General features: G+C 41.2%; 5 protein-coding genes across 24 annotated transcripts in view; 2 read left to right on the top strand and 3 right to left on the bottom strand.

Annotated features, from left to right (window-relative positions):
• Positions 1 to 27,648, top strand: part of Eip78c (Ecdysone-induced protein 78C) — a 284,379-nt gene that overhangs the window by 144,052 nt on the left and 112,679 nt on the right. For 2 of the 4 annotated variants that reach the window (XR_013084774.1, XM_076807793.1), the window contains exon 1: positions 25,894 to 25,951. The exons of 1 other annotated variant lie outside the window; for it this stretch is intronic. Coding sequence is in view for 1 of the 3 variants with exons in the window: in XM_076807795.1 (XP_076663910.1) it covers positions 25,860 to 25,951 (92 nt within the window). In the remaining 2 variants the exon portion in view is untranslated. Of the gene's footprint in view, positions 1 to 25,499; positions 25,952 to 27,648 lie in introns of those variants that run through there. One more of the 4 variants, XM_076807795.1, reaches the window with a different exon arrangement.
• On the bottom strand, positions 1,121 to 13,121 carry Syd (JNK-interacting protein syd). 10 transcript variants are annotated; one of them, XM_076807778.1, is made up of 19 exons: positions 12,755 to 13,121; positions 11,729 to 12,046; positions 11,473 to 11,647; positions 10,737 to 11,144; positions 10,428 to 10,622; positions 10,305 to 10,340; positions 9,778 to 9,795; positions 8,405 to 8,462; positions 8,266 to 8,322; positions 7,843 to 8,178; positions 7,581 to 7,763; positions 5,815 to 6,016; positions 4,859 to 5,742; positions 4,559 to 4,778; positions 4,190 to 4,475; positions 3,912 to 4,109; positions 3,734 to 3,823; positions 3,437 to 3,494; positions 2,740 to 2,868 (listed from the first exon to the last, which is right to left on the bottom strand). In XM_076807778.1, exons 2-19 carry the CDS (start codon positions 12,035 to 12,037, stop codon positions 2,865 to 2,867), a joined length of 3,717 nt encoding a protein of 1,238 aa, XP_076663893.1. In that variant the 5' UTR covers positions 12,038 to 12,046; positions 12,755 to 13,121; the 3' UTR covers positions 2,740 to 2,864. The 10 variants fall into 10 exon arrangements, with proteins under 10 accessions (XP_076663886.1, XP_076663891.1, XP_076663887.1 ...); XM_076807771.1 differs by lacking the exon at positions 3,437 to 3,494 and having other exon boundaries at positions 1,121 to 2,868; positions 12,755 to 13,120; XM_076807776.1 differs by lacking the exon at positions 3,437 to 3,494 and having other exon boundaries at positions 1,121 to 2,868; positions 11,527 to 11,647; positions 12,755 to 13,118.
• On the bottom strand, positions 13,364 to 18,818 carry Mle (dosage compensation regulator mle). Of its 2 annotated transcripts, XM_076807781.1 has the most exons (9): positions 18,545 to 18,818; positions 17,976 to 18,471; positions 17,497 to 17,543; positions 17,185 to 17,426; positions 15,451 to 17,086; positions 15,005 to 15,372; positions 14,665 to 14,934; positions 14,344 to 14,589; positions 13,364 to 14,261 (listed from the first exon to the last, which is right to left on the bottom strand). In XM_076807781.1, exons 1-9 carry the CDS (start codon positions 18,621 to 18,623, stop codon positions 13,926 to 13,928), a joined length of 3,720 nt encoding a protein of 1,239 aa, XP_076663896.1. In that variant the 5' UTR covers positions 18,624 to 18,818; the 3' UTR covers positions 13,364 to 13,925. The 2 variants fall into 2 exon arrangements, with proteins under 2 accessions (XP_076663896.1, XP_076663897.1); XM_076807782.1 differs by lacking the exons at positions 17,976 to 18,471; positions 18,545 to 18,818 and adding an exon at positions 17,658 to 17,969.
• Positions 19,699 to 22,238, bottom strand: LOC143366611 (protein regulator of cytokinesis 1-like). The gene has a single exon (XM_076807790.1). The coding sequence runs from the start codon at positions 22,064 to 22,066 to the stop codon at positions 20,117 to 20,119; it is 1,950 nt and encodes a 649-aa protein (XP_076663905.1). The 5' UTR covers positions 22,067 to 22,238; the 3' UTR covers positions 19,699 to 20,116.
• Dhps (Deoxyhypusine synthase) lies at positions 22,943 to 25,180 on the top strand. Of its 7 annotated transcripts, none has more exons than XM_076807816.1 (8): positions 22,943 to 23,057; positions 23,544 to 23,717; positions 23,786 to 24,060; positions 24,130 to 24,348; positions 24,420 to 24,612; positions 24,690 to 24,793; positions 24,855 to 24,980; positions 25,057 to 25,180. In XM_076807816.1, exons 2-8 carry the CDS (start codon positions 23,591 to 23,593, stop codon positions 25,153 to 25,155), a joined length of 1,143 nt encoding a protein of 380 aa, XP_076663931.1. In that variant the 5' UTR covers positions 22,943 to 23,057; positions 23,544 to 23,590; the 3' UTR covers positions 25,156 to 25,180. The 7 variants fall into 7 exon arrangements, with proteins under 7 accessions (XP_076663931.1, XP_076663930.1, XP_076663929.1 ...); XM_076807815.1 differs by lacking the exon at positions 22,943 to 23,057 and adding an exon at positions 23,074 to 23,226; XM_076807814.1 differs by lacking the exon at positions 22,943 to 23,057 and adding an exon at positions 23,247 to 23,263.

The following is a 27,648-nucleotide window of genomic DNA, read 5'->3' as shown; positions in this document are numbered from 1 at the left end:
AGCATGTGAAGTTTCAGACCGGTGGCTGCGTCTCGGACAGCCAAGCGAATGAAGTTGGCAAGCCATCCTCCAATTCGCGGCCAGTATGAATGCCTGACTGTGGCCATCATTCGGGAAGCAATCCGAGGCAGCCATAACTTCGAGCAACTGAATGCACGCTTCTAATTTAGTGTCATCGAAATGGAGTATATCGCGAGGAATCTTGGATTAATTCCGAGTACTTAACGGACGAGACTCGTGCCAAATTTCCTGGATGCTCTAGTTGCACAGAGATTGCAACTAATCAGGATTGAATCAACGTCCAGTGAAGATAAATGATTTGTCGCGATCTTGGACATTTAATGAAGCACGTTTATTTAACATTTATCTTGGCTTCGTCTTCCTTTTCACGGGTTCCTTAAAGAATTTCCTTCTCAAATAGAAATTTTCTCCAGAATGGAGCACGGTCTTGCCTATCTCTGATCGTCAAGGTCAATATTTAGCTTCTTGTTCGATTAGATTTGGAAAAGACTGCTTTATTCATGGGATAGAGTACAAAGAACTCTGTTCTTGTTAAAACAAGTGTCCCCTTGTCCCTTCACACAGATCAGACAAACGCAACTTCGTGATTCTGATTGAAGCTGAAAACTGATGGTCGTGGGGGACAGATAGAGACTTGAAGTTGAATTCGATACGCTAGAAACTTGGAAAGCAATGGCAATGAATGTTATTCTTTAGTAGCAGTTTTTATTAGTGTCGTTAATTAAACCAGTGCCAACTAATTAACTAGAAAGCGAGCACGTCCATTTATAGACTTCTTAATTGGCCATTCCACACTTTGTTATCTAATACACTGCGGGTGAATCGGCGGCTCCATAAACTTTCTACGATTCGTTTATTATGTAACTTCTGTTTCTCGTATTAGAAAGCATAGGTAATAACCAACCAATCGACAGCAACGCTTCTTAACAGAAAACATCCGTTTGCAATGTGCGTAATCCTAAAATATGTTTCACCTTGAATTTCAAAATCAAGCTGGGATATTGTAAAAGTTCGCCGTTGAATAACTGTGAAAAGTACACTGCGTGCGCTAAAAAGGAGAGACTGCGTTGATCTCGCTGAGAAAAAGTATCCGGTCGCCTCGATTCACAAGTTTCTTTATTAACGCCATTGCAGCTTCGTTTGAGCCAGGTACAATTCCGAGCTCGACACCAAAAGCGAGCTCACACAATAATGCGCAGCCCTTACACATCGTACTTAGATCTCGAATTCCACCGTGTTAACATAGGAATTTACAAAAATTTCGCAAGCCCCGAGCGCCCGTCGCGTCGGCGACACTCGTCGTTTCCTAACATCCGTTTTGAATCCGAGACGGCAGGAGGTTGTTTCCTAGTCGAATTCCTAAACCGGTCTAGACGACGCAGCTCCAAACCATCGGTTCGCTATAAATGGTACAAAGAATACAATAAGTCGTTCTTTGGTAGCAGGGGAAGTGTTTGACGGTAAAAGAAAGTTGCAGCGGTCGACGAGAGGCTAACATTGTACCCCCGGTGTGTACGTGCGCTATATCGTAGAATCACATCTATCCCATCGTCGACGAGAACATAAATTACAAATCTACAAGACACGCTATAAACATCTCACGATTATGTACATAAATTCATTCGACCGAACGTAAACGTTTAACGGAGAGCTGACAGCAGAACATAAAAAATATATTACATCCCGCATGTATATATATATATATATATATGTATATGTATATATTGGCGCAAATTAAACCGTTCAGGTTTGAAAAATAATATATTCTCTAACGGAAACAATGTACAATATATTATGCCTAAATACTGCCCGAATCGGTTGCACCTCTCATCCCTGCAAGATGCACGCGTGACGGTGCGTGAAGGTCTTCCCACCTTCGATGGTAAATCACGTATATCGTTGCAGCTAGGTGGCAAATGTAACGGTAGCTTCGAAACTCATTGCCCCCGTATCTTAATCGATTATCACAATGATTGACGGAAACGTAACACTATTTTCCCAGACGCTCCTCGATCAGGACCGACTTCGAGACGGTGTTTAAAAAGCTTCTATGCACGGAAATGCGGTGCGTACGTCGGGAAATGAACATCGCCGTTCGCGCCATTAAAACGCCGAAGATTAAAATACCCGCTGCACGCCGAACGACACGCGAAGGGACGTACGCACGTTCGCTAAAGTAAATTACGTTATCGTCGCGTAACAGCGAATCGGTATGCCGATAGTACTTTAAAAGGACGCGCTTTAAGTAGAAGCTAATGATTACAAGCGTTTTAAGAGATTTTAATTACGTCTTTTTATTTAAAAAAATGAAGTAACATCTCCTCGGGGAATGTCTAACGAGTCCTGTCTCTCGGCGATCTCACTCGGCAAGGATGCCCCAAGGAAGCTTGTTCGCGCACGGATAGCCGCGAAGAAGTATCTTGAAAATGTTCCCTACGACTCTCAGAAATTGTCCCACTTACGGGATTACATTACCCGTTTATTCGTGGAGTCGTTCGCGTTCTTCGCTACAATTGTTATATAAGTATAGTTAAATAGATAGAGAATTAGTTCGGCGCAGTGAAGATTCACTCGATTCGAATGTTAATTGCCCGACTTGTCGACGCCTCGGCGGCGCGAAACGTGAATCACTCGAGATGCTTGATTCGCGTGGAGAAGTTCAAGCTGAACCGTATACACCGGGATCAGCGTGCTTTCAAAGAGTTCTAGGCTAGCCATTCATTGGCACTGGCACGGGACATTGCACCTGCCACACGATCAGATGACTTTGTTCCCCGTGTTCGTCGGCATTGGCGGCCGCGGCGCTGTTAGATCGCTCCATGCTCTCCTCCGTTTCCTCTCCATCACCTGCAACGAGCAACGATTCGCCTGTGAAACCTCGGCATAATCTCGCGATTCACGATATAGGAGAAAGATGTGCGATTATCAGCCGTTCTTTGTACAAGTACGATGCACGTCAGCTGGAAATGCCCGATCCCCAGAGAATGAAGGAAGCAGATAATGGTACGGCGTACAGTTGCTTTGAGAAACAGTTGTAGGTGCAGGCACAGCTTTCCTTGTATTAATGAATATTAATTATGGAAACGTAAGTTTGTGCTGTACAGAAGCGAAACAATTTCAGATCAAGATGTAATGTAATCAGAGACTTCTGTACATTTGGTGTACCGATGCTTTTAGAGAGAAACAAGGGCAGAATGTAAATCCTTTTTTAATATCAGGTTAGAGATGTATCTAGCTACTCGCGGACTTGTTAGTCGAATTTCATTCCACCGTGCAACAGGACATACTCTCAGCAGTTAGTATACGTTTCGTTGGCCAATTAACATAGATCATTTATCCATTCAATCGTACAAACACTTGTGTGAACTGAGCGAAAGACCCATTAACCGCTTTTCACTTCTCTCTGGGGGCATACCTGACCAGCTGCCATACAATTAGATGAGTCGCCACGTCACAATCGTCTTCCGCCTCATCTGCTGGAAGCATTATAATCCCATGAAACAACACTCTGATAGTGTTTCCTTCGTTTTTGTTTTTTGCATTAAAGAAGCTATACAGAATGCATTGAATTCAACGACACGCTACACATTCACGGTATTCCTTTCACAATGGAAACACCCAAGCGTGGTATGTACCTAATATGGGTTTAATGTTTCGTGCTGTCGGGAGATTTTAAACGGACGATTAATGGAACGGATCGTTAAGCACTTACCCACTCTGAAATCTATGTATCCCTCTCCACCCGAAAGGACAAGCATAGCTGGCTGAGAACCATCCGTCACTGCGCTCTGGCCGCCATGACCTTTGGCAAACAAATCCATAAAATGATTGCCAGCCGTCCTTAGTTTCGTATCGTTTTAATAATGCATGAAATCGATGAATCGACCTACCAGGCACCGCGACGAACATTTTCACCGCATCCCTGTGTCCGTGGAAGCTAAGTTGAGCATGGGCCATACTACAATATGGTATAAAACTCCCAGGCGTAACACCGCGGTCTGACGCAAAAATTCTAACACCAACGCCCGGCGCTTCGGTTTTCCCACTTCCCGCTTGAATTCTGGACACTGCCATTGAGCCTCCAGCGCCTATTTACCACAGATATCTCAGTTATAGAACATCTTGTACGATTGAGTTGACGCGATAAGCACACTAATGTTTCCCTTACTTTCAGATAAAGGAACTGAAATGATCACCCCGTTTCCTGTGCCGATCCACAGCCTATTCGAGGAGATGAGTAACGCGGTGATCCTTACAAAGGAAAAGCCAAGCTTGCCGGTGCCCAGCATTTTGCTAACGTAAGGCTCGATGTCGACATCTTGGAGATGCTGGTAAGTATGAGCATGATAGAGTCTCAACGTTGAGTCTAGTCTAATGCTGACCCATACGCCTTCGCCCAACCAAGCTAGCTGTCTCACTTGTGACTCCCGACGTGGATGAGCGTCTACTGTACACTGAAAGTTTATTTCACACGTGATTCAGAATAACGTTTACCATACTGCGAAATATACTGAAGACTTAAACGAAATGTACGCACTTCGAGAGTCATTGAAGCTGGATCGATGACGTGAATCTTATTTCTATATCCGCACCATACAGTTTTGCCGCTAACAGCAGTCATGCACCTGATCGAATGCTGCGGGCTACCCAAAGTAATCACATGGTACTGGGACAGATCCCATTGGCCGTCTGCGCCTCTTCTGAATATCGCGACAGTTCCATCGGCAAGAGCGACGAGGACTCGACCTTGCACATGCCTGCAAATAATGGCGATGCGTTAAACGTACGTCACGAGTTGAGTATACGACCGTATTAAGATGCTGCAAGGATTACGTACACAATAGCTAGCGCAGCGTCCTTCAATTTAACAGAATGCAAGCAGACCGACCACTTGGCGACAGCCGAGTGAACGAACACTGCGCCATTCTGAGCCCCGAGCCACATAGTCGGTTGTATCGAAGACATGTTCTCCATTGGCGTATCATCTTCAATCTCGTCAGTCTCTTTCTCTTCGTTCGTCCCCTCCTTCGCATTCGTCCGCGCTGATGATACTTCCGAGGTGGCTCTCACGTAATGTACTTTTCCTAGATTCGCCGTCTCGCTATCTACGCTGTCGAAACTTTGCGGCTCGGTGGTGGCATTCTTGTTGGTGTCGTCCGACTTCTCAGAACTTTCGTTACTCTGTTTCTCCGAGCCACTGTCCGACTCAGTTTTATTCTGCTCCGGCGATACCTGGGCCTCCTGCTTCGGCTTCTGGTTGTTCTGCTCAGTGTACGCACACGCGTTCACTTCGTGGCCGTCGTTATTGTTCACGCCGTTGGCAGTCCTAACCCCGTCCTCGCTGACAGCTTGAGCATAGTCACTCTCTTTGGCTCCAGGCACACTCGCGATGCAAAGTAAATGTCCTTGGCAAACGTTAAAAACTTCCAAAATGTCGGCTGGATTGTTAGCGTCTATCACAGTAACCTTCGACATCTTCTGAGTCGACGTGCAGATCCAGACCAGCGAACTGAGCTGCTCCTCCAAACGCTCCGCCTCCAATCTCTGGTTCTTGTTCTCCTGGAGCTCCTTGTCCAAGTGTTCGATAGCGTCTTCGGACTCGGTCTTTGAATTAGTACATACTTCTCGCGCCTCGGCTGCGTAGAATACACTGCCTCCGACCATAGAACCACCGTCCCGCGTTTTACCACCGCTTAGATTCACGCCAGCGCCGCACCATATCTGCACAGTAGAAAGCGAAGGGATTTGGAATCCATAATTTCCTGTCTACGCGTGGCAGTGTATGGAATATACCTTCATGCCGGGTTCAGATTCCTGTAAGGGCCTGCAATAGACTGGCACAGGAACAGGCTGTCTAACAGGAGCACTGGGCTTCCCTGGTAAGCTCCATCCGTAAGCCTGCAATCGACCATCTTCTTTCCTAACGTGCGCGCGAACTTGCCGATATTGCTCTCTCCGTTCATTCGCGTGCCAGGCAGCGAGCTTCTCGGACGATCTGTAAAAATGAATTCGTCACGAATTAGTTACAGCCTATTCTTAGAGTACGTGCGATCAAAATGGAATGTTTATACTTGTAGAAGTTAGTAGATTTAGTGAACACTCTGTCGTTTGCTCAACCATTTGTTCCTACGAGGACTGTCTTGATGACCGGACACTCTCTTGAATTCGAACGAAGTCTTAATCTGACTGTTCTTTCCCTCGTATCTAATGCTCAGCGTCGCTACTACTTCCATAAAGGAAATTTACATCCAGGTTTAAAAGCGGAATGTTAGAGATAGAACAGAACAGATTTACCTGCTGGCCAATAAGCACCCCCACCGATAACCAGAATAACCAGGTATCTCTTGACAACAGCCACGAAGGAGGCAAGGACGAAACCCGAGCGAAAAATCAAGTGCAGAGCGAAAGTGAAATAAAAGCCAAGTTTATAACATGGTCAAAACTTCGTTTATTTGTTGACGAATAATGATCTTATATTATTCTTCCTTCTAAAATGTACAAACTTTTTTTTATTTACAAAACTACTGCTTCTCAAGCATGACTCTTGGTAACAAATAATTTACTTTAATCACTAAATTAGCGATTACTTTGATCGAACCGTATGACCACTGCTGCAAGTGGTAGATCTCATATTATAATATACACATGATAATGTACAATTCTTTTTTTATGTCCGAAAAACTATAAGAAGAACAGACGTTCTAAATAGTAATAACAAAATTGTCAAAAAGGAGGACATTCTTGTCTGTGTACAATGGACTATAATCGCCGTTACAAGAGTATACGACACCGCGCGTACGATACACATCCGCTGTCTTTTTTCTCATTAGGAAAGAAGCGGCAGGTGAATATTGTCGCGATAAATTTGTTAAAAACCATCACATTTGTAACTCGTTGAGGCAACAAATTATTTAGAAGTGACTCACATTTCGTAACAGTGATCAAGGCTAATTGAAAGTCGCGAGAAAAGATTATGGATCCCAACTGACCAAAGAGGACTCTAATCTGCAAAGATGAGGTCGATTCAACAGAAAGTCACTCAAACATAAAGATATCAAAATTCCGTCTCGCGCAGAATATAAAACTCTGTCCTTTTTGTTGCCGCAATAGCTCTAATAAAATAATATTAAGATAAAACGTATGTGTAAAACTTGTTGCGATTGTGCCCCTGTGTAAAAACTTTCGTTGTACAAACAATGATCACAGCATCTTAAGATTGCAGATAAAAGAGAGCATAGCGATAAAGAAATATATCTCTATTTAACCCTCGCACACCGAATGTCGGATTTTTTCTAGTATTGATGAATAAGATATTAAATAATAACAAAATAATGCTAAAAAAATAACGACAGCAAAATTTCTTACAAAACCTCCCTTCAGAATGTACAAATATGTCTGAAATTTTCACGATGGGTGAAAATGCCCCGGCAGGACCCCGCGTCATTCCTCGGGCATCCGGTGTCCGAGTGTTGAGGAATAGAGAGAAATTTGGCAGGCTTTTAGTGTCAAGATGACAGTAATACCTAAGTGCGTGTATTAGAATTTGATTGATTTCTCACATGGTGTCTCCCTGGTCGAAAAACTCATGGCGACCTTTCAACGTACGTCTACGCATGGTGTCCAAGGGTGGTGCCGGAACAACTTGATTTGTCGGCGCACTGTATCTAATGTGAGGTAAGAGTGTGTGTGGTCCTCGAACCAAGGCTCCTCGGTCTGCAGGTCCTGTGAAGAGACTACTAAAACTACAGACAAAGAAACAAGGGAAAATTGTAAATTAACTGATCCAGTATTAGATTCTCTTTCTGTGCAAGTGATACTAACAACTTCCACACCGAACCTTTTCCCCTTGATATACTAGTAGGATCAGTCTTGTAGGCTCTTATCAATTCTGTCCATCTGACTGCTTCTTGAAGCTCCATAAATCGTTCTTTGTACTGGTTTCTCTCCATGAGCACTCGGGCCATTTCCACTCTCGTAAACCTCATCCTCTGCGCCAATGGTAAATCTTCCTCGTCGTTGCTCTTGGTTGCCTTCGCCGCTGCCTCGGCTTCTTCTTTCACTTTCTTCAATTCCTTCTCAAGTGCGGCGACCTTCTGCCGTAAACGTTCTCTGGTTTCTTGCAAACCTCGAACTTCTTCGCGTAATATTTCTTGCTCGCTGTAAAGACATTCGCATACATATGCTTGTACCTGCACTATTATTGAATTCATTCAATGAAACAATATTTCACGATTATTATTCTACCTTGTCAGTTCGTCCACTTTGATGATCAAGTCATCTTTAACGACGTTAAGAGCATTTCTGAGAAAAAGGGTAATGTAGATGTGAGCAAATGGTATGATTAATATTAAATACATTTGCCAGACATTAACGCAATACTCACTTGGTGGCTAAAAGCTCATTATTTTCCATAATAAGGTTCTCCACCTCTTTGCCCATTCCTGAAAAAAGTACATTTTGTTTTGGTACATTTAGTAAAGCATAATGATTGATCGTGGCATATTATGCAATAAACTTAAGGAACTTGGCATGAGCGATAATATTCTTCGCTGGATTAGTAGCTATTTGCATCGGCGCTCTTATGTAGTAAAAGTTGGCAGTTCGATATCGACTAGTTTCTGCTCTACATCTGGGGTTCCACAAGGATCCCACCTCGGCCCACTGCTATTCTTACTACTTGTTAATGGCATCGCAAATGTTATTCTAAACGCCAAATTTTTACTCTACGCCGATGATATTAAATTATTTAAGGCTGTCTCATGTTTGCATGATGCGCAGAACCTGCAGGCGGATTTGAGTCGCATTGAAAGCTGGTGTGCAGGTAACAATTTAGGTCTTAACACCAGTAAGTGTTATGTTATGCGCTTTTACCGTGGCTTTTGTCCACTTGTTGTCTATTACAGCCTTGGTAACTTAGCTTTGCACTCTGTAGACAGTAAATTAACTTTCTCTTCACACGTCTCTCGCGCTTATGCCAAGACATCGAGAGCTCTATATTTTATTAAACGCGCAGCTCCTGATTTCAAGCGTACTTTCACTCTTAAAACATTGTATCAAACTATTGTGTTACCGCATCTAACCTACTACTCCGTAATATACTTTCCCTTATATGCTAAAGATTTCAGGCATCTGGAAAGGATTCAACATCTATTTCTACGCTTCGCTGCATTTAAAAGGGGAACTCCTATGAGCCGTAGTGAACATGATTACGGGGATGTCGCGTAACATACGTCGTAAGCTCTACTTTCGGATAGGCTGTCCTAAGTCTCAGTACGGTACGCATGACCCATTCATAGATGCTGCGAAACGGCGAACTCTTCCTTCTCCTGTTTAGACCTTTTTAATGGGTCGCTTCAATGACTCAAGGCGCAAGCTATTACTGAGTTAGAGCTGACTACCATACCGTTATTGTTACTTTTACTTTTGCTTTAATTATTTTTCCTTTCTCTGTTTCTGATTTTTTTCAATAGAAAATCAAACCACATCTCTATGTCTTTATGTAAATATATATTTCTGTTTTTTTTTTGTTTAAGGCAGTTTTTATGTATATATCTTATTCTATGTTCTCTTGTGTCCATGCCGCGAAACGACTGTGTATATATTTTTCTCGTCCGTTATATAGGCTTATTATTACAGACTGACTCTTACTTAGCTATATGCTTTATTGTATCTAAAGGATGTGTCCCGTAAAATAAATAAATAAATAAATAATGAAACTGTGGCTGTGAGGTGAAACTAAAATTAGTAGTATCTTACCAAAGAAGTTGTCGTTGACTGCATGGAAGGTTATTTAAATCATGCAATTATGTAGTCAAAAGATGACCATATCCAGTAGATGTGTGAAGGCAAACAAGAAAACACAGAAAAATGCATTAGTGTATGAATTTCTATATAATGCAATTTAAAGACGATAGCTTTTTTCGACCGACATTCTATAACTGTAATTATAGTATTAACCCTCAGAGTTCAAAGTAATCATGTACGATTTAATATCTGACAATTTGTAATATGCAGTAATGATAGTAGAGATTTATTTTAATGAAATAGTACTTTTTTTTTACAAAATTCATGAACATTAATCTATCACTGTTAATGAAGGAAAGTGGAACATGCTTGTTGAATACAAAACGAGTATTGTACTATTCGATTCGTCACTGATCAAGTATATAGCGGTACAGAGTATGAATCTTTCTATTGTATATAAGAGTAAGTTAGAACTCAAAGAATTAATAAACGGAAGATGCCAGATATCAATGAATTTTTAGTTATTTTATGAGACATACCCGACGAGGCATATTCTCCAGGATGAACCCAACTACCTAAGATTTTAAGGATTAGGTATTAGATTTAAAAACAAATTCCAGAACTATGCCAAATCGTATCTACGAATTGTTGTGAATGATTACCAGTGATATCTGCTCCTTCGTCCATTTCACCCAATGCGTCAGCATCCTGAAAACTGAGTTCCTGATACAATGTATTCCCGCTTCGTTGCTCCCTCTCCGTTCTACTCCTTCCGCTCAAAGGAGTAGCTACTTTCTCTACTGTAGGAGACGTGGGTGTAACCAATGGCGGAGGTACTTCCGTCTCTGGACTTTCGTCTATGAGTAATACGGTAAAATAAGTTACGAATATCGCGGTGCGCTTAGTAAATAAGAGCTGAGCGTACAAGATAAACTGTAGATTAAAATTCAACAATAGCTGGATCAACGTACGTCTTGAAATTGCTGTTGTCTTGTTAGCTTGTACTGGTTTGTCAGTTAACTGACTCTTATCAGACGTTTCAATAGCTGCTTCGCTACTACTGTCCAACATTTCGGTTTTTAAATTAGCAGCATTTAGCGGGCTATCGTCTTGAATATCGTCCGCGTTCATACTGGCCTCTAAACTCTGAAAACCGTAACTCAATGGTCCAGAACTCCGAGACATGTGCCCTAGTCCAAGGGACGGTAAACGGGACGAGCCACGACCACTAGCCGCATTTTCTAATCTTTCCGTACTTCCAACTAACATCTTTGTCCTTTCCATATAATCTACATGCGTCTTAAATAACTCTGTGTATCTCTCATGCAGCCGGGTATATTCTCGCTTTAGCTCCGCCTCTTTTTCTTCAAGACGTATAACTAAACAAACACAAAAACTGATATTCCATATCTGCTATATTAATTCAAGTTTCAGGATTAATTGCAACAGAACACACCCTAAGCCTAAATAAATATATCTATGTACAGTGAAACAAATTGGTATAACAAATTATAACATACAATCAAATCAATCCGCTCTATTAAATACCCTGATAACTGAAAGCACTTAACAGTAAAAAGCAAAATACTGACATAAACCTTCGTAAATGTGCATGCATACATCTAAGCCGCAATCTGTCCAACCAAATTTGTCCCACTGAATAATTAAACAAACATATAACGAAAAAAAAAAATCATTCTACTCTACTGTGAAGGGATGTTCTGTGAAGGGATGGACTGGGAGAGCCATTGACTTTTGTACCGTGATCGTGTGAATTCTTTGTCCTTAGTTCCAACATTCTTACAATTGATTCCAAACTATCAATTTTTGATAAAAGTTCTTTCCTCTCATCTTCCGCGGCGTCTTCGAGTTCAAGCAGTTTCTAGTTAGAAAAAGTTTAGGTGTTAATTGTCTAACAACAATCGACGACATAACGACGGTATTACAAAGATTTAAATCACACCTGATCGGATGTTTTTCTTAACTGTTTCTCCCTTTCGTACTGCGTTATCAGTTGGTCATTGTCCTCTCTTAATAATTCTAATTCTACCTCGCGCTCTTGGTTCTCGGTATAAGATATATCTAGACATTCTAGAACATTGACTACGTAGGGCATTAAGTCCTTCACCACGTCTTCGTCATAGCGGGCTATCATCTTCTCGAACTCCTGGTAAATACGGCCAGCCAGAGACTGCACCTTCTCCGACATGACCACATGGCTGTCTTCATGCGTGCCATATACCGTTTCTTGATCCATCTCTGTCTGACTCATTTGTTACACCTAAAATAGACAAGTTCCAAATAAGCATTCAAATCGTACCCATTCGATATCGCGCTCCACGCTTCTCCCCTTGCGGCACATCCCACATTTTTCTCCGAAATACCCAGCATTCAGCCTCAAGCTACTTTTTAGGCATTTTGCCAAGGAGCTAATATTATAAAGAATGACACGTCAGACGCATGTTATTGCACAACAATAGAAGTCAAGTCACTATTAATTACTACACAGACCGGACGAACTGTCTTTCTACAAAACGTTAATGTAACATTAAAACGATCATTACACTCAACCCTGAGCAGTACTTGGTACTTGGACTGTACCGGGGGCGGTATTCGTAGGGGTCGTATCAAAGATGAATCGAGAGACGAGGCATCGTTAAAACGCGCAAATCGCACGCTCTTGACGCGGTTCCTAATAAACCGTGACTCTGTGTCGCGCTAATTGCCAAATACGGCTAAAAGAGCCGCCTTAACGAACGTTCGCAGAGTCCAAATGTCAGATGCATAACTGCACATAACGTAGCACGATACGCGGGTTCAAGATCGGGAGATACACTTTTAGAACGACCACGATTGAATCAGGTCATCGCGACTCCACCACGGGGATCCGCCGAACCTCGTGATACTTGGTCGCTCGCATTATCGCACTATTTTTACTGTATAGAGGAGGTTGCCCCCTTAGAACACGGTAGAAGGTGGAACGCCTTGCCTTGAAGTGGCCCGTTCCGTGTTGTGATTAGTGACGTTTCGCAACCACCTGGGTCTCCTGGATCCCCTTTTTTGTATCTCTCTTTCTCGTCGCTTTCACACTCGAGTCTCAACACTGTTCCCGAAGCGGCCCAGCCGATCACACGAGACGCACCAAGACGGCGCAGACTAGAAGCAGCATCTCTCGCGCATTACGTTTGTCACGTTTGACAGTGGCCAATTTCATTAGTTTCTGTCAACTCTGTTGACGATCGTCTTTACACGCAGGCCTTCGCCATTTTTCTACGCGTTCCACTACACCTGACCACCGACCAATGCTACGGACGTTATATGACGTTATACCGTGCTCGGTCCCTGACGTGTTCACAAATAGACCTACGAAATCACGAGATACAGAAACTTATTTCTCTCTATTTCCTTCGCGCCCGTTAGATGGCTGTGGGCATTCCGTTTCCGCGAATCTATTGGACGGTAGGTAATGCCGTAGTGCGTTTCATGACGATTTCAATTGCGACCCTACGTGGCGCATCATTAGGGGATGCCGCTTTTGAATCACTACCTCGCGACATTTGTAGAATACACTGCTTGACGTTTTACTGGACACTCAAGATCAATGGGTTTTGACGTTTTATTTGTACTGTTATTCAGACAGATTACATAAGTGGTATTCATAAAATACATAAGTGTGCTTGTTTTAAAGAAAGGTATTATAAACATAAATATACTGTGTTTACAAATACATTGTCAGGGTGATATATAGTCGTATGAAACATCAGTTACACACTGTCGTCAACTTTTAATCGCTTATTTTGAAGATTATTAATACGTTCGCAGTCCTGGTCTCCATGCTTTTGATAGAAACAAACGGATTATCTTCTTTTTTAAACGCCATACACGAGAAGGCAGAAGCCATGTAGCAGCTGTTACTCGTGCAATAGTTCCGTGCTAAGAAAGAACGAAAAATCAACACCGAATGCACAATGTACGATAAAGTACTTTGTCCGAAATATGTTGGAAACTATCATTCTTAAAAGTAACATCAGTTTGCGAATAAGAACAAAAAAGATCCATGCGTTGCGTCTATTAATTCCAGTGTGTGACCCACGTGGAATACTAAGCCATCTACGGATCAGGACGGTTTTGTTTCACTCATCCCCTGATTCGAATATGGATTAATAGCGACCACGGAAACCTCTACCACCCCAATTTCCTCCTCCACCTCCTCTTCCGCGTGAATTATTCATCCCGTATCCTCTATTCGCACCGCCTCTGTGTCCACCGTAGTCATTTCTTGAGTAGTCACCGCCACCGAAACCACCGCCGCCACGAGGAGATCCGCGGAAACCACCGTTTCCTCGCATCATTTTCGCGGAGTTACCGCTGTCTGATTGAAAACCAGTCGAATGTCCCCTCGGTGGCCTTCGCGATTGGAAGCCACCGCCTGTAATCTGATCCAGTTCGAAACGGCAGGCATTCATTCCGCACAATGACTTGATTAAGCTCAATACCTATAAGAAAGAAATAAGATACGTGTCATTTACTCGCGTCGCTTGTAAATTTCATTAAAAAGAGTCATGGTGGCGATGGTACTTTTTCTTCGGTGGGACTTAATTCCAGAATAGTTTCTGGCTCCTTCGCGGCTTTTACAACAAGGCCTTCCAAGGCCGGCCGCAAAGCCACTATTGCCGCCGCGTGAATTGGATTCATATCCAAATTGACCCAGTTGTCCAGTTTGACTAGGCCATCGACGTATTCGACTTTTCGTGAGCCGAACAGTAACAAATGAATCGGAGATACCATGGTCATTTGCTTACAAGACACTGCTCGTGTTCGAATCTGTAAGAGAGAATAAAAGTTCCCGTCAGCGTGCAATTATTAAGTTTATTCGAAAGAAGAAGATTAATCATCTACCTTTTCTCCGAACACGAAAAATGGAAAGGGGAAGTTTTGCTCATAGTTGCTACAGTTCACTGACGTCTTGTGAATCAGTGCTGCCTTAGATTCGGTAGTCAGGACCTTCCTTTTTTCTTTGTGGAAACAAACATTTGGATAAAGACCCATGCATAGCAAAGCAGTAATTGTGTCAAGGCGAACATCAGCGCCCGCCTGGTAATTCAATGGTGTGGGACAAAGGGTTTCTTCTGGGAAACCAGCGCTTTGCAGAAGTGCTTGCAATTGATTCTGGGAGTGAAGTATATCATAAGCATATATTTTCTTAAATAACTAAATAGTAACGGGTATGTGGACCTACTTTAGCTTCCCATGTCACCCTCAACGTGGGCATACTTAAATTTTTCGAATCACAAAATGTTTGCTCTGCGTACTCTCCACCGCCTCTAGCTTCCTCCCACGCTTGGAATGCATGCAGCATCGCCACATGATCGCTGTACCTTGCACCAGCGAACCACTTTTGTTGCGCAGACAATCGTCTCACGTCCGGTCCCATATTATAAACCTCTGGGAACGTTGTGCTATTCGCAGCCATTGTGGAGAGCGCATCTCCGACGCGGAACATGCAACCCAGAATCATCATCTTGCCTAAACGTGGCTCTATGGGTAAACGAGCTAATATTTTACCAAGTGGCGTTAGCTCGTCATTCTCATCTAGACACTTCATCTCTGAAATAAAGGGGCATTCATTGTAAAACAAGTCTCGAGACGGCAAAGTAACAATGGAGCGGTATATTAAAAACGTACCTCGTAATATAACTTCAGCTTCAATCACAGCATCTATCGGTGGCGGTTCAATTGCTTTCGATAAGAACTTTCCAATGCTACCTAATCTTAACAATTTAATGCTCAACGCTAGCTCGTGTAAAGGCGTTCTAAACATTTCTGGAGTCATATGTTCGTCCATTTTATCGAAACGCGCTCTGGAGCATAGATGGAAACAGAATCCCGGCCTAACGCGACCAGCACGGCCTTTCCTCTGTTCCAAATTCGTTTTACTGGCCCAAACAGTGGCGTAATTTGTCATGTTGTTGTGGGACGTGAACAGCTTCATTTTGGCTTTGCAGGAATCTATTACATAGACTACGTCGTTAATCGTAATCGATGTTTCAGCGATATTCGTAGTTATGATGATTTTCGTTATTCCCGGTGCTACGGGATCGAAAACTTTACGTTGATCTTCTCTAGGCAATTGAGAATGCAACGGTATAATTACGTATTCCGATCCTCCGTACATGGGATGCTGTTGTAGGTGTTTCATTAACGCGAATATCAAGTTCCAACCAGGCAGAAAGATCAATACAGCGCCTGAAATACCTTGGTTCTTGATGTATTTCAGTAGAGCTTCTATGAGTTCGAAACTTATCTCTTTCTCTGCAAGTTGCCCCATAGCGTTCTTAGTTTGTACAGAGTAATCCGTGCCAATGACTTTATTCAGATTTTCGTCTGGTTCTCCGTCTGTCGGAAGATCATCCGAATCCCGAGTCTTCCTTTTCCTGGTATCCATAGGCGGTACAAAATTTGTTAACTGTATGCAATCTTCTAAGAAATATTGTTGCACAGGATACGATCTACCTGGTATTTCTATCACTGGGGAATTATTGAAATAATGACTGAACAACGTTGTATCGATAGTGGCCGACATTAGAATAATTCGCAAATCCGGGTATATGTGAATCATGTCGCGAAGAACAACCATAATGAAATCAGAATTCACGTCCCGTTCATGAATTTCATCAACTATCACGTGCGATACACCCCTTAATCCACCTTCCAGTTTTCTCAGAAGCACGCCAACAGTGCAGAACATTATGCTTCCGTAGGGCCTCGGTAAACATGATTCGAATCGCACAGAATAACCAACAGATTGTCCTAAACTTTCGCATCTTTCGGCAGCTACTCGATCAGCTACAGATACAGCAGATATTCTTCTAGGCTGTGTAATTGCGATACTGCAAAATGCACCTTGACCGGACGCAATGTAATCGTCCAAGATGAACTGGCATACTTGTGTCGTTTTACCACAGCCGGTGTTTCCTCGGATAATGATTACAGGGTTATCGTTGATGGCATTCATTATTTCACTCTTCTTTGTGTAAACTGGCAAGCTAGATCTTTCTTTCATACTCTTTTGCAAACTACTGTCTTGATGCAATCTTTCTCGTTGCTCGTGTTGCAAGTCTTCTGACATTTGATCTAAAGACATTGTGGCTAAGGGCCCTTCGTCTATGTTGCAACCGGTCCATGGATTCCAATTTTGTTGAGGCGGAGACCAACTTACTACACCAGCAGGTTGAGGCACGGATGAGATAAAGTCATCCAGCACTTGATTTGTTAATAAAGAAACAGCAGCGGTAGATGTTTCTTCCTTTACATCTGATACCTATAATAGAAATTCATGCTTGTTACCACTTCTAATGTAATCAATGGAGATGGTAACGAGGAATCATGAACAATATGATAATTATATTTAAAACGTACAGGATTTACTTTCACTGACACAGGTGTTATGTTTAAACTCGACAGAACATCGGATATCTGTGTTTCCAGATCTGGTGAAATTTTCACTGGATACGGTTTAATTTGCTCTATTTCTTTGTTTTTCTTCAGAGTACCACTGAATGCTTCAATGACACCAAGATGATACAATTGTCTGACAAGAGATAGAGCGCAACTTTTTGATGCGGTCTGCTTGTTCGAACCAGTTTCACGACCAGTCACATCTGAAAGAGGTTCAATTAAAATTAGTTATCCTTAACTCCTTCAAAATGTTTCAACAATTTATCAACATACTTCTCCCAAGTTGTTTCACATAAAATGTCATTTCAGCCATGAAACTCCTGGGGGAACATGGGAGATACATATACGTTTATTATTAATGTTTTATGTACGCATGTTTATATTCAACTATAACGCATCCAACAAACAATCATCGAAACATAATTTTAACTTACCACTTGAAAATGTCCAAGACCACATTGGAGCACATTGCAATAAGTTCATATGATTGATTGCACCAAAACTGTTATTAAATCATTTCAATAAAAGTTTTGGTTAAACATCATCTCCATCTGTGCACAAGAGAAAATAATTTCTTTCTCTTGCACCAGCGTTGCGCACAAGTAAATAGTGTACTCCAGTATGGTCTTATCGACTTTCAAATGGTACAGTCACTCGAAAACACAATCTGGGAGTTCGAGTAGTATCATGATATTGCGGCAATAAGTCCAATCCGATGCATAAATAAAGGGCTACATTGAAACAACCCATACCTCGTGTGATCTGGGCCAACTGGGGTATACTTGTAATCACTGTTAATTTTGTTAGTTTGCATAAATTGATGAAGCTTAGATTTAGCATTCTCTATGGTCCAGTTCCCGTGAATTCCAGAATTTACATCAACATCCTCCGCATCCTCGACTCTTTTCTGATCTGCTATTCTATCCATATAAGTATAATTGCCTTGGCCATGTTCGTTATAAACTCTGTACGCATGACCGATATCGTTCGGCCCCATCCCATCTTGGAACACAGATTTTAAAGGGCTAACAGTCTCTGCCTTAACAGGTTCTGCATCTCGCGGTTGAACCATGCCTGCTTCCTTTGGAACGTCGTTAGGATTCACGTGTCCCGAACGGACTAAATAATTCACATAATCTCTAGCCGCGTTGCCCTGTGCATCCTTTTTGTTAGTCGAGTTCCCTGCGCCCACATAATCGAATCCAGGTACACGTAGCTCACAGAGGAAACGTTGCCGATGTTTCGGCCCTAAAAAAATTGCGAATATTTTTAGAATTCTTTCTAATACGAATGAAGCATTACAATGTATCAAAAACTATACCTGTTGGTCTCACGTCAAACTGAGGTTCCTTGCTGGTTTTCGCGCACCATTGGTGAAAGAATGATTTTATATCACCCATTTTATGATTCTACTAATACGCCAGAAACGAAATGTATATCGTTTCACGTATTAATCGAATAAAATGAATATAACCTATGTACAAATCAGTTCCCCAAACAAGTTTATAGCTTCTATCAGCTTCTATGGCGTAAATGGCGTTAAACGGAAACGGAAGTACCTGCCAATTACGTGTATTGTAGATGGCTTCCCTACCACACCGATTCTAGTGATCCTCCAGGGTGTGATTCGAATAACCTGTATCGTCGCTGATTGGTTGGCGCTATTTGTGGCAAAAGCGGAAGTAGACAAAGAAGGAAACTGTAAAAAAGAAAGAGACAGAAACACGGATAGAAAGAGATAGATAAACAAGCAGCTGGGAAAGCAGACGATTTAATAAATGTTTAGGTTAAGTTATTTCCGGTTTTGCTACAAATGGTTGCGGTTATACCGATCACTCTGGAGGATCCCTCAGGCCCGAATTAAAGGAGGGCTAGAGGAGGCCGCAGCCCCGGGCCCCGTTCTAAGCGATTAACTCACTCTGTCTTCTTTGGAAATGTTGTATCAAATAAATTGTCTGTGGGTTCTACAATTTCCAATTTTATATTATTTTAAAATTTCATTGTTTAAACCTCCTTTATGATATCTATTCAAATTTTTACAATTTATAGGAATTATATATTTTTAGACATATACACGGTATCCCATTTGAAATTTCACATGTAATTACAGTGAATTCTCGTTACACGAGAATTTAAACTCGTTATTGTTTAAATTTTTTACCCGTCCCCCCTTCTCCGACCACGAGGGCCCTCGATGGTTTGATAGCTTCGGGCCCCAAAAATCTTAAGCCGGGCCTGGGATCACTAATCGATTCGTTTGTATGCAACATCTTTCATTCGTGTGGCACCCTTCGAATTACAAGTTGCAATTTTAAAGACTCTTTTTGTGGAAGAAATTGTTATAAATGCACATGCTCAATAGGACACACACGCGCGCGCGTAATATATAACGGAACTGTGCTCTCACAAGGCATGTGTATACGTTTCGTTATTACTTATTAAACTAGATGAGATGAAGAGATGTATAGTGTCATAATTTTCGTAAAAGTTAAATTTTATTTACAATATTACTCTATAGATACACTATGAATGCAATAATTGTGTGTTATAAATTGTACTGAATATATGCACATACAACAGATTGCAATTAAATATTAAAACATGAAAAACACATTAACAAACTAGTAATATACATACAAAGAAATAATATCAATCTATAATACTTATACAATACTTCTTTATGTTATATTGCTATATAACATAAACGTTGGTATCGAGTATAAATATGATCTACAATTATCCCAATTAATAGTGAAATTCTGTAAAATAATTGAATTTATGTTAGTTTTATGGTAGTGTTCGATAATAAAATTAAAATATTTGAAAAGTATGTTTTAGTATGCGAGTAATATTGGTAATAATGCGAGATGATTCTGATTATTTTATAAGTACTTTAAAAGATTATAGGTAGCTGTGTTGACATAGCAGCAAGCCTTGTAGATTGTACACCTCTAGGGCTGCGAGGTGATTTGTGTGATTGTGACAGCTTAGGTGTTGTAGCTGTAGGCGTTATTGGTAGTAGTAAATTCTTTCTTAACGGTTTCACCGGCGTTCTTATTGGTGTCTTCATTTTCGATTTGGTCGCATTTGCTAATAATTGTTCTGGAAGTAATGAACTACGTAATTCTCTCTTATCCTCTAAATGTTCTTTAAATTGGTTATATGTTGTGTCTGTACCAGCCGAGCTTTGCGACACTGAATTCTCTTTCCTTTGGCTACTCTTAATTCCCTTGCCCGCAGATTGCAAGAGTATTCTGGAAACTTTCCCGCTTCTTCTACCTTTAGATCCATTAGCTACTGCGGTTATATTTCTACGCTTCGCTGAATTATTTGGGGAAGGACTAAATAACAACTTTCTCTTCGAGAAACTAAGCGGCGTATGCCGACGGGTACTTAATATAGTCGGTGTTTTCTTTGTCGAACTTAAAGCACTTCTTTTGGATGCGCTCAAAGTGATTTTCTTCACAGATTTATCTTTCGCCTCTTTTCTAGCTTTCTTTATAGTTTCTTTCTCTTCGTTCAGATGTTCCCATGATTCTTTTAATAACTCCTCTATTGACATTCCATTTATCGTGAATTCCTCCCCGTGCACGCCTTTATATTCATTTATTAAGGTTCTTAGTTCGTCTTCTATTTTTGGCAACTTCTTCTGTATGTTCTTTCGTTCTTTTTCTTCCATCAGTAACTGACCGCCGCGATTATAGAAACGATCTGGATCATTAGCGCGCTGCAGTAATTCCTTCATCTTCGTCCACAGTTTGTTGCGCTCCTCTAAGAGCTCGAATATAGATTTATTGGCTTCGTAAAATTCTTGCAATCTTTTAATTTCAAGTTCGTGCAAAGTCAGCAAATCTTCTGTGTAGGTTTGGCAATAAAAGTAGTTAAATTGTCGCCTTTGTTCGTCGCTGAATTTACACAAATCCCATACCTTTACCAATTCAGATCTCACTTGCGAGACATATTTGGCGATATTCTGTTTCCTCTTTTCTTTGCATCTCTCTACTTCTGTCTCTAATGCATTGATCGTGGCAACGCTATATCCCACATAGCTGTTTAGAAACGACTGGCAGATGCGTTCGGGCTGATCGAGATACTTCCACAATGCTATTAAGTCCCGCTTGATATCATCGACGTGTTCCTTTGCTTTGTCTACCTGATGCTTAAGCTCATCTCGGAATTCTCTCAACTTGGTCATGTTACTGCTACTAAAGACAAAGTTTTCATTGTCTTTATATACAAAATGTTCAAAATTCGTGGACGGAGACATGCCCAAGTCATCCATCATTTTAACAATCGCCCTACGCATCTCCTTAAAAATAGATTCTAAGCGGTTTTTTTCACCCTCCTGAGTCTCTAGATAAAGTCTAAAGCTGTTAAGTTCCTCCTCGGTAGGTAATTTCTCCGATATATTTATTGGCTGGGTGCCCAGCGTTTTGCAAAGGCATTTCTCCTTTGCGAGTAACTCTCTCATATGAACCACACGCTGTTCCTTGCAATATTGGAACTTTTGTACGTCACTGCGTAGCACTTCTTCCACCTCCTTCAACGGTAAAGCTTCGTATCCATTGATTTCTACATCTGTTCCCAATTCCGCAGCTAATGTAGCAATCTCGTTCATTAATGCTTTAACATTCCTGAGTATCATTTCCTTCTTCAGCTCCGACTCGGAAACCATATCGCGCAACAAGTCGTTTATATGGTTTAAAGCCTGCTCGCAATATATGGAGCGGTCTTCGTCGGTGAAGCCGATCTCTTTCCATATTTTGTGTAAATAACTCAACGTACTTCGTAATTTTGTTACTGTTTGTTGTATTAACGGTTCGCATTCAACCAATTCGGCCATTTTCGTGTTTTCTTCCTCGCGATTCAACAAAATATTACGGCGCTCAGCGCTCAACAGACTAACTGCTACGAAGATTCGTTATACTTATTTACGTATTTATCCCTGTTACAAATTTGACCTGTCCAGACACGATTGACCGTTGTTCTTTTGAATTCATATTCTACAACGCCACTACGCACACCTGTGTAGCCTGTGCTGCCACTACACGACCTACCCCTTTAGGTATGGGTATCACTGATTGGTTAAAAACCTGTAATCAAGAAGCGCGAGCCAATGGCGTGGCTTTGCCTTAGTCCATATTCACGGAATTCTATAGAAGTGTTCGAACAGCACAATATCAACCGTGTGAAGTTGATTGTGAGATACTCTCCGGGTGCGTTTCAATTCACGTATGCTACGCATAGACTGCAGGCAATGGTGATTGGTGGTTCATGCAGTGAGTGAATAGGATATTGGTTTTCTGTATATTTTGAATGCCAATAGTCGGCTACTTCATAAATACTTACTAACCTAAGTTTAAGTGCAATTATAATTTCACGAAAAGTTCATTCGAATGTTATTAATCGCGTATTCAAAATTTGAACATAAAAAACTTCGTATTAGTGTTAGTATACAATATTTCCAAGTGTCGCCTATAGTACTAAATTAATTCAAATTGACTCACCAGTCGTCAACCATTCAATCGCCAACACAACAAAGCTTTCTGCAGTTCATATTTTTACCGCTAAAGGCATGAAACTTCCCACATTCGAAGGAGAGAGTACACTGCTCATTGTTTCGTTTAAATATATAAGTTTTTATTTCTAAGCAATTTATTTCCGATAAGGCTGGCTATTGGGTAGGGGCCGAAATAAGGCACATTTACCCTATGTTGTATTTAAAAGTATTTTAAATATTCGCTTAATTTACGAAATCAGAAACTTTTTAAGCATCTACCTAGCAGTAAGCAGTAACCCGTAGGAATTTAAGGTCTTATTCAATGTGTGCAAGGGTACAAATGATTTGTTTGTTGTGGATTAAGGCATCTTACAGAGACACTGTAACTTAATATAAAACGATCTTCAGCAACGATATTTATTAATTGATTGCTTTGATACTTGTATTAAAGAAATGTTTAATTCATTTCCATAAGTCTATTTAGTTAAAGGGTTAAGGTTTGGGTGACCGGTTTTTAACGCGCAAATTGTTATTTCTATTGTTACATTACAAATATTATACATATATAACTTGTTCTGTGAACACTACATATTTTTCTTAATAAAAAAATCATTAATTTAGGCACGTTCGATGCAGTGCTTCATCATCATTCATCAGGTGTCACGCTGTCACTAACGCGAGGGATTTAAAATAATTTGAAAAGGGTGTAAATAATTTGTACACGAAAAATAAATTAATAGTCAGTCAGTTTGTTATAATAACGTTTATTCTTTATGAATGATTGAAGCTGCTACTTAGTACGGATATATTTACATTTTAGGTTATATCTATTTGTAAAGGCAGTGTAAATTGGAAGACAATTGCAATATGACTGACCTTAAAGACAATTCACATGGTCATGTACCGGAACTTGTTAAGAATGCTGTTTTAGTTCATAGTTCACCCCTCCCAACTGGAACGCCCACAGTCAAAGGTTTTCTAGTTTCACGATACAGTAAAATCTGCCAAAAATTTGTTCATTTTTATACGTAAAACGAAAATGATAAAACTGATATTCGTTAGGATATGACTGGAATGAAGGAATCGACTATCACAGTTTGTTTAAATCGTATAAAACCTCAGGATTTCAAGCAAGAAATTTTGGACTGGCAGTAGACGAAGTTCAACGAATGATACATGCAAGGAATATTCCACTTAGAGACGATCAAATCGATAACTTAGAAGATGACGATTTTATTAGAAGGAATTCTTCGTGTACAATATTTTTAGGGTATACGTCCAATATGGCCTCATGCGGCGTTCGAGAAACAATAAGGTTTCTTGTGCAGCATAAAATGGTCGGTTTAAATGTTCAAAATTTTGATACGATCGTCTTGGTATTTTAGCCTGACATTTGTATTATGTAGGTTGATTGTGTCGTTGCTACGGCGGGTGGTGTAGAGGAAGATTTAATAAAATGTTTAGCTCCAACCTATGTAGGAGATTTTCATTTAGAAGGGAAACATCTTAGAGAACGTGGTATTAATAGAATAGGAAATTTGCTAGTGCCGAATAACAATTACTGCCTGTTCGAGGACTGGGTGATGCCTAAATTAGATGCGATGTTGGCTGAACAGAAAGAGAAAGTGTGTATTTAAAGGAAAGGAATCGTTCGCTCACTCTTCCAAACGGCATTATTTTAGAGCGTGACTTTCAGGGTACGCTCTGGACACCATCCAAAGTAATAGCTAGGTTGGGCGAACAAATCAATAACGAAGAGTCAATTTACTACTGGGCTGCGAAGAATAAAATTCCAGTCTTTAGTCCTGCCCTAACGGATGGCAGTCTCGGTGACATGATGTACTTCCATTCGTTTAAAAATCCAGGGCTGGTCATAGATATAGTATCAGGTCTCAGTTTTTTTTTTTGCGAAATAAGCTGCTTCCTTTTAGCCCATTAAAATCATTATTCTGCTGTCGCATTACAGACCTCAGAAGACTGAATACAATGGCTATGAAAGCAGTTAAAAGTGGCATGATCATTGTAGGGGGTGGCGTTATAAAACATCATATTTGTAACGCAAATCTAATGGTAAAAAGAAAATCGAAGAAAGTACCACGGACAGATTAACTAAGGATAAATTCTATTTTAGAGAAACGGCGCTGATTATGCTGTATTTATAAACACGTCTTCCGAATTTGATGGAAGCGATAGTGGTGCTCGTCCAGACGAGGCAGTTTCCTGGGGTAAAATTCGAATGGACGCGAAGCCAGTGAAAGTAAAGAAATTTCTATATCTAAATTAAACATTCCAGAGCATGCGATATATTCAAACACCGCCGATTAACATTCCAGATTTACGCCGAGGCATCTCTGGCGTTCCCATTACTTGTAGGTGAAACGTTTGCTCGACATTATCATTCCACAAAAGAAAAAACTGTATCAGACGTTTGAAAAGAAAAATAAAATACAAGTGTCCAACTTATAATCAACGCCATACCACTTCCTATTACATTACTCACGCTGTATATCTCCACATCTAACCATTTCTTTAAAACTTCTACCGCCCATAACAAATGTCCTCGTAATGAACGATATTGAAAATCGCTTTCTTTCCCGCCTAGCATTTCTACGTGGTACAAATCTTCAGGAGCAGGTCCAGAATCGAATGGGTAGCAAGTTAATTCCGAAAGCCCTCGATCACAAAACTTCCGTCGACTGCATTAAGCATTAAGTAATTCATGCCGTATTCTAATCCCCGATATCTAAACATATTCTCTCTTCAATTTCAGGATAATCCTTTGGCGGCACGCGCCTGCGCAATGACAACGTTCCTGCGCGGTAAGTATCGGCGGCGCAGGTTCACAGGCGCCGCACGGTGGTTGTTGTCGGTGGGGGTAACGTCGCTTGTCAGTTGTTTTCCGTAAGCCCGCGCTTGTGGACGGGCGCACGAAACCAACCCCCAACCCCTTGCCAAGTCCTCCGACTTTATGGTTTCGGTTCCCGTGAAATCGGACGCGGAGAGGCCGGCGGGCCTGGAAAATCAGCCATCCTCACCACGCCACCCCCTTCCATTCTCGTCCTCGCTGCCGCCGTCGAAGTAATCCCCCGTTACGTATACATCTGACGTCCGCACTGACCCGTCATCGTCGGTATGAATGATGATGGACGTGGAGGAGACCACTACCGCCTCCACCGCGAGTTCCTCACCGAGACCCTCCAGCCCAGCGGCAGATTCGACTTTTATAAGGTAGGAATTCAGGATTTCCTCTCGATTAAGGTTAGGGCCCGTACGATTCGAACGGTGGCAGAGAAAGAACGGGAATACTTCTAGCCCCTGTTCAACAGTTGTTACTGAAACCATCATATCTGTGGAACTCCAAGTGTTCTGCTTAATGTAATACGCATTCTACGATGTTTAGACAGATTTATATAGAAACACATACGCTTGTGTGTAAACGCAGCGAATTAGACTGGGGCTGAATAGTTTCTAACGCAATGGCGGTAATTTTTAAACGGGGTAAATTGACAGTTGAACTTCGATGAACTTTTCCGATAATCTTGTTATTGAGATTTGCTGTATTAAGCCGGGAATCCACCGGGAAGCTAAGCTACGCTACGCGATGCTATGCTACGCTGCGATTTAAAAAAATTAGCTTCGATACATTCTTACGGAACCGTTTCCAACAAAAGCTACGTTAAAACATAGCATCGCATAGCATAGCCTGGCCTACAATTAGCTTAGCTCAGCTTCCCGGTGGATTCCAGGCTTTAGTCATTGTGAAAGGGGTAATGTTTTTCGCATTGCAGAAAAGCTTTATCTCCGAAGCCCTGCCTTTTCATAATATTCAAACGTACAAGGCCATAACGTGTTCGATTTTTTTTTAATCCGAACGTGATCTTCTAAAACGTATGCTGAGACTACTGAGAGTGGCTTCGGAGCTGTTGATACAGTACCCGTATTTCTGAACATGAACGCAATCGTGCACTTATCGTTTAATAATGCAAAGTTTAAAAGCATCGCGTCCCATTCCCAGCGTTTCAGCGTTTTTCTGTTCAGTCTGCTTGAAAATGGAAATTACCAAATCTTCGCGGCCGTCCAATTGGGTCTATTAATTCTAAGCGACTTGGCTCACTTCTACGTAGTCGTGCGCGAAATATAATAGGAAATTTAAATTTACATTGCAAAAAAGATAAAATCAGCACTTTTTCTTGCACAGCTATTCTGTAATAATTCCCCCTCCCCCCCAGCGTCAGTTGTCATTTATGCGTAAAGTTAATTAATGTTCGTTCCCCCGCTGTTGAGAATTAATCGTTATCATTAAGTCGCAACGAAAAGCACGGTGAGAATCACGCGTAATTAAAATGTGAATGGAATTTTTGTGAAAGGGCCAAGTGGTTCTCCTCTGTTGCCGTTTTTCGACGTAAATGTTGCGGAGAAGTTTTTATAAGCGTTAAACTTCGCTCGGGGCCCGCGGTGCGCGAATAAACAGATTTCATTGGAAATTGAAGCATTGCTTCAAATCATCATTAACTGTTCTTTGGCCATGTTACAAATTACTTCTTCGGGAGCTTTACTCACGGAGTATTTAACTCCCAGTACTCTGTACTTGCTCAGTAATTAGTATTCGTTTATCAGAGCTCGTTACTTACATTCGGTACTTAGTGCTTAATACTTACAATCAGTAATCAGCGACGATATTAAAATTTTTCTCGGAGTACTCAAGTTTAGTATCTTCTCATCTTTCCTCGCATATTTACCGTTTACAGGAACAATCTTCCACAATTACTTAGTGCTTACACGAGCACAGACTTCCCTTTGTAGAGGCATTCTCCACCACGGCACCTTCTCTGATTTATCAACCCACTTCTGGCCTCCCTTATACTTCGCGTTTTTAGCCACGCGAAAATCCATTTCCATATCTTTCCATGCCATCTCCGTCTGCT

This window comes from Andrena cerasifolii, chromosome 3 (genome assembly GCF_050908995.1).
Source record: "Andrena cerasifolii isolate SP2316 chromosome 3, iyAndCera1_principal, whole genome shotgun sequence".
Taxonomy (NCBI): Eukaryota; Metazoa; Arthropoda; class Insecta; order Hymenoptera; family Andrenidae; genus Andrena; species Andrena cerasifolii.
Note: the sequence above shows the minus strand (reverse complement) of the source record. Positions and strands in the feature narration are given on the sequence as shown.

Excerpts from the sequence above, each read along its gene's own strand:
- Syd (XM_076807771.1), bottom strand. The coding sequence starts at position 12,037 with ATGAGTCAGACAGAGATGGATCAAGAAACGGTATATGGCACGCATGAA. Across the intron at positions 3,824-3,911 it reads AATGTTCGTCGCGGTGCCTG|GTCATGGCGGCCAGAGCGCA; the intron begins GTAGGTCGATTC and ends TGTTTGCCAAAG. Across the intron at positions 2,869-3,733 it reads ATACATAGATTTCAGAGTGG|GTGATGGAGAGGAAACGGAG; the intron begins GTAAGTGCTTAA and ends TGCTCGTTGCAG.
- Mle (XM_076807781.1), bottom strand. The coding sequence starts at position 18,623 with ATGGGTGATATAAAATCATTCTTTCACCAATGGTGCGCGAAAACCAGC. Across the intron at positions 18,472-18,544 it reads GTTTGACGTGAGACCAACAG|GGCCGAAACATCGGCAACGT; the intron begins GTATAGTTTTTG and ends CAATTTTTTTAG. Across the intron at positions 17,544-17,975 it reads GTTGGCCCAGATCACACGAG|GAGTTTCATGGCTGAAATGA; the intron begins GTATGGGTTGTT and ends ATGTTCCCCCAG.
- LOC143366611 (XM_076807790.1), bottom strand. The coding sequence starts at position 22,066 with ATGGCCGAATTGGTTGAATGCGAACCGTTAATACAACAAACAGTAACA.
- Dhps (XM_076807816.1), top strand. The coding sequence starts at position 23,591 with ATGACTGACCTTAAAGACAATTCACATGGTCATGTACCGGAACTTGTT. Across the intron at positions 24,349-24,419 it reads TGGCTGAACAGAAAGAGAAA|GGTACGCTCTGGACACCATC; the intron begins GTGTGTATTTAA and ends CGTGACTTTCAG. Across the intron at positions 24,794-24,854 it reads TTTGTAACGCAAATCTAATG|AGAAACGGCGCTGATTATGC; the intron begins GTAAAAAGAAAA and ends ATTCTATTTTAG.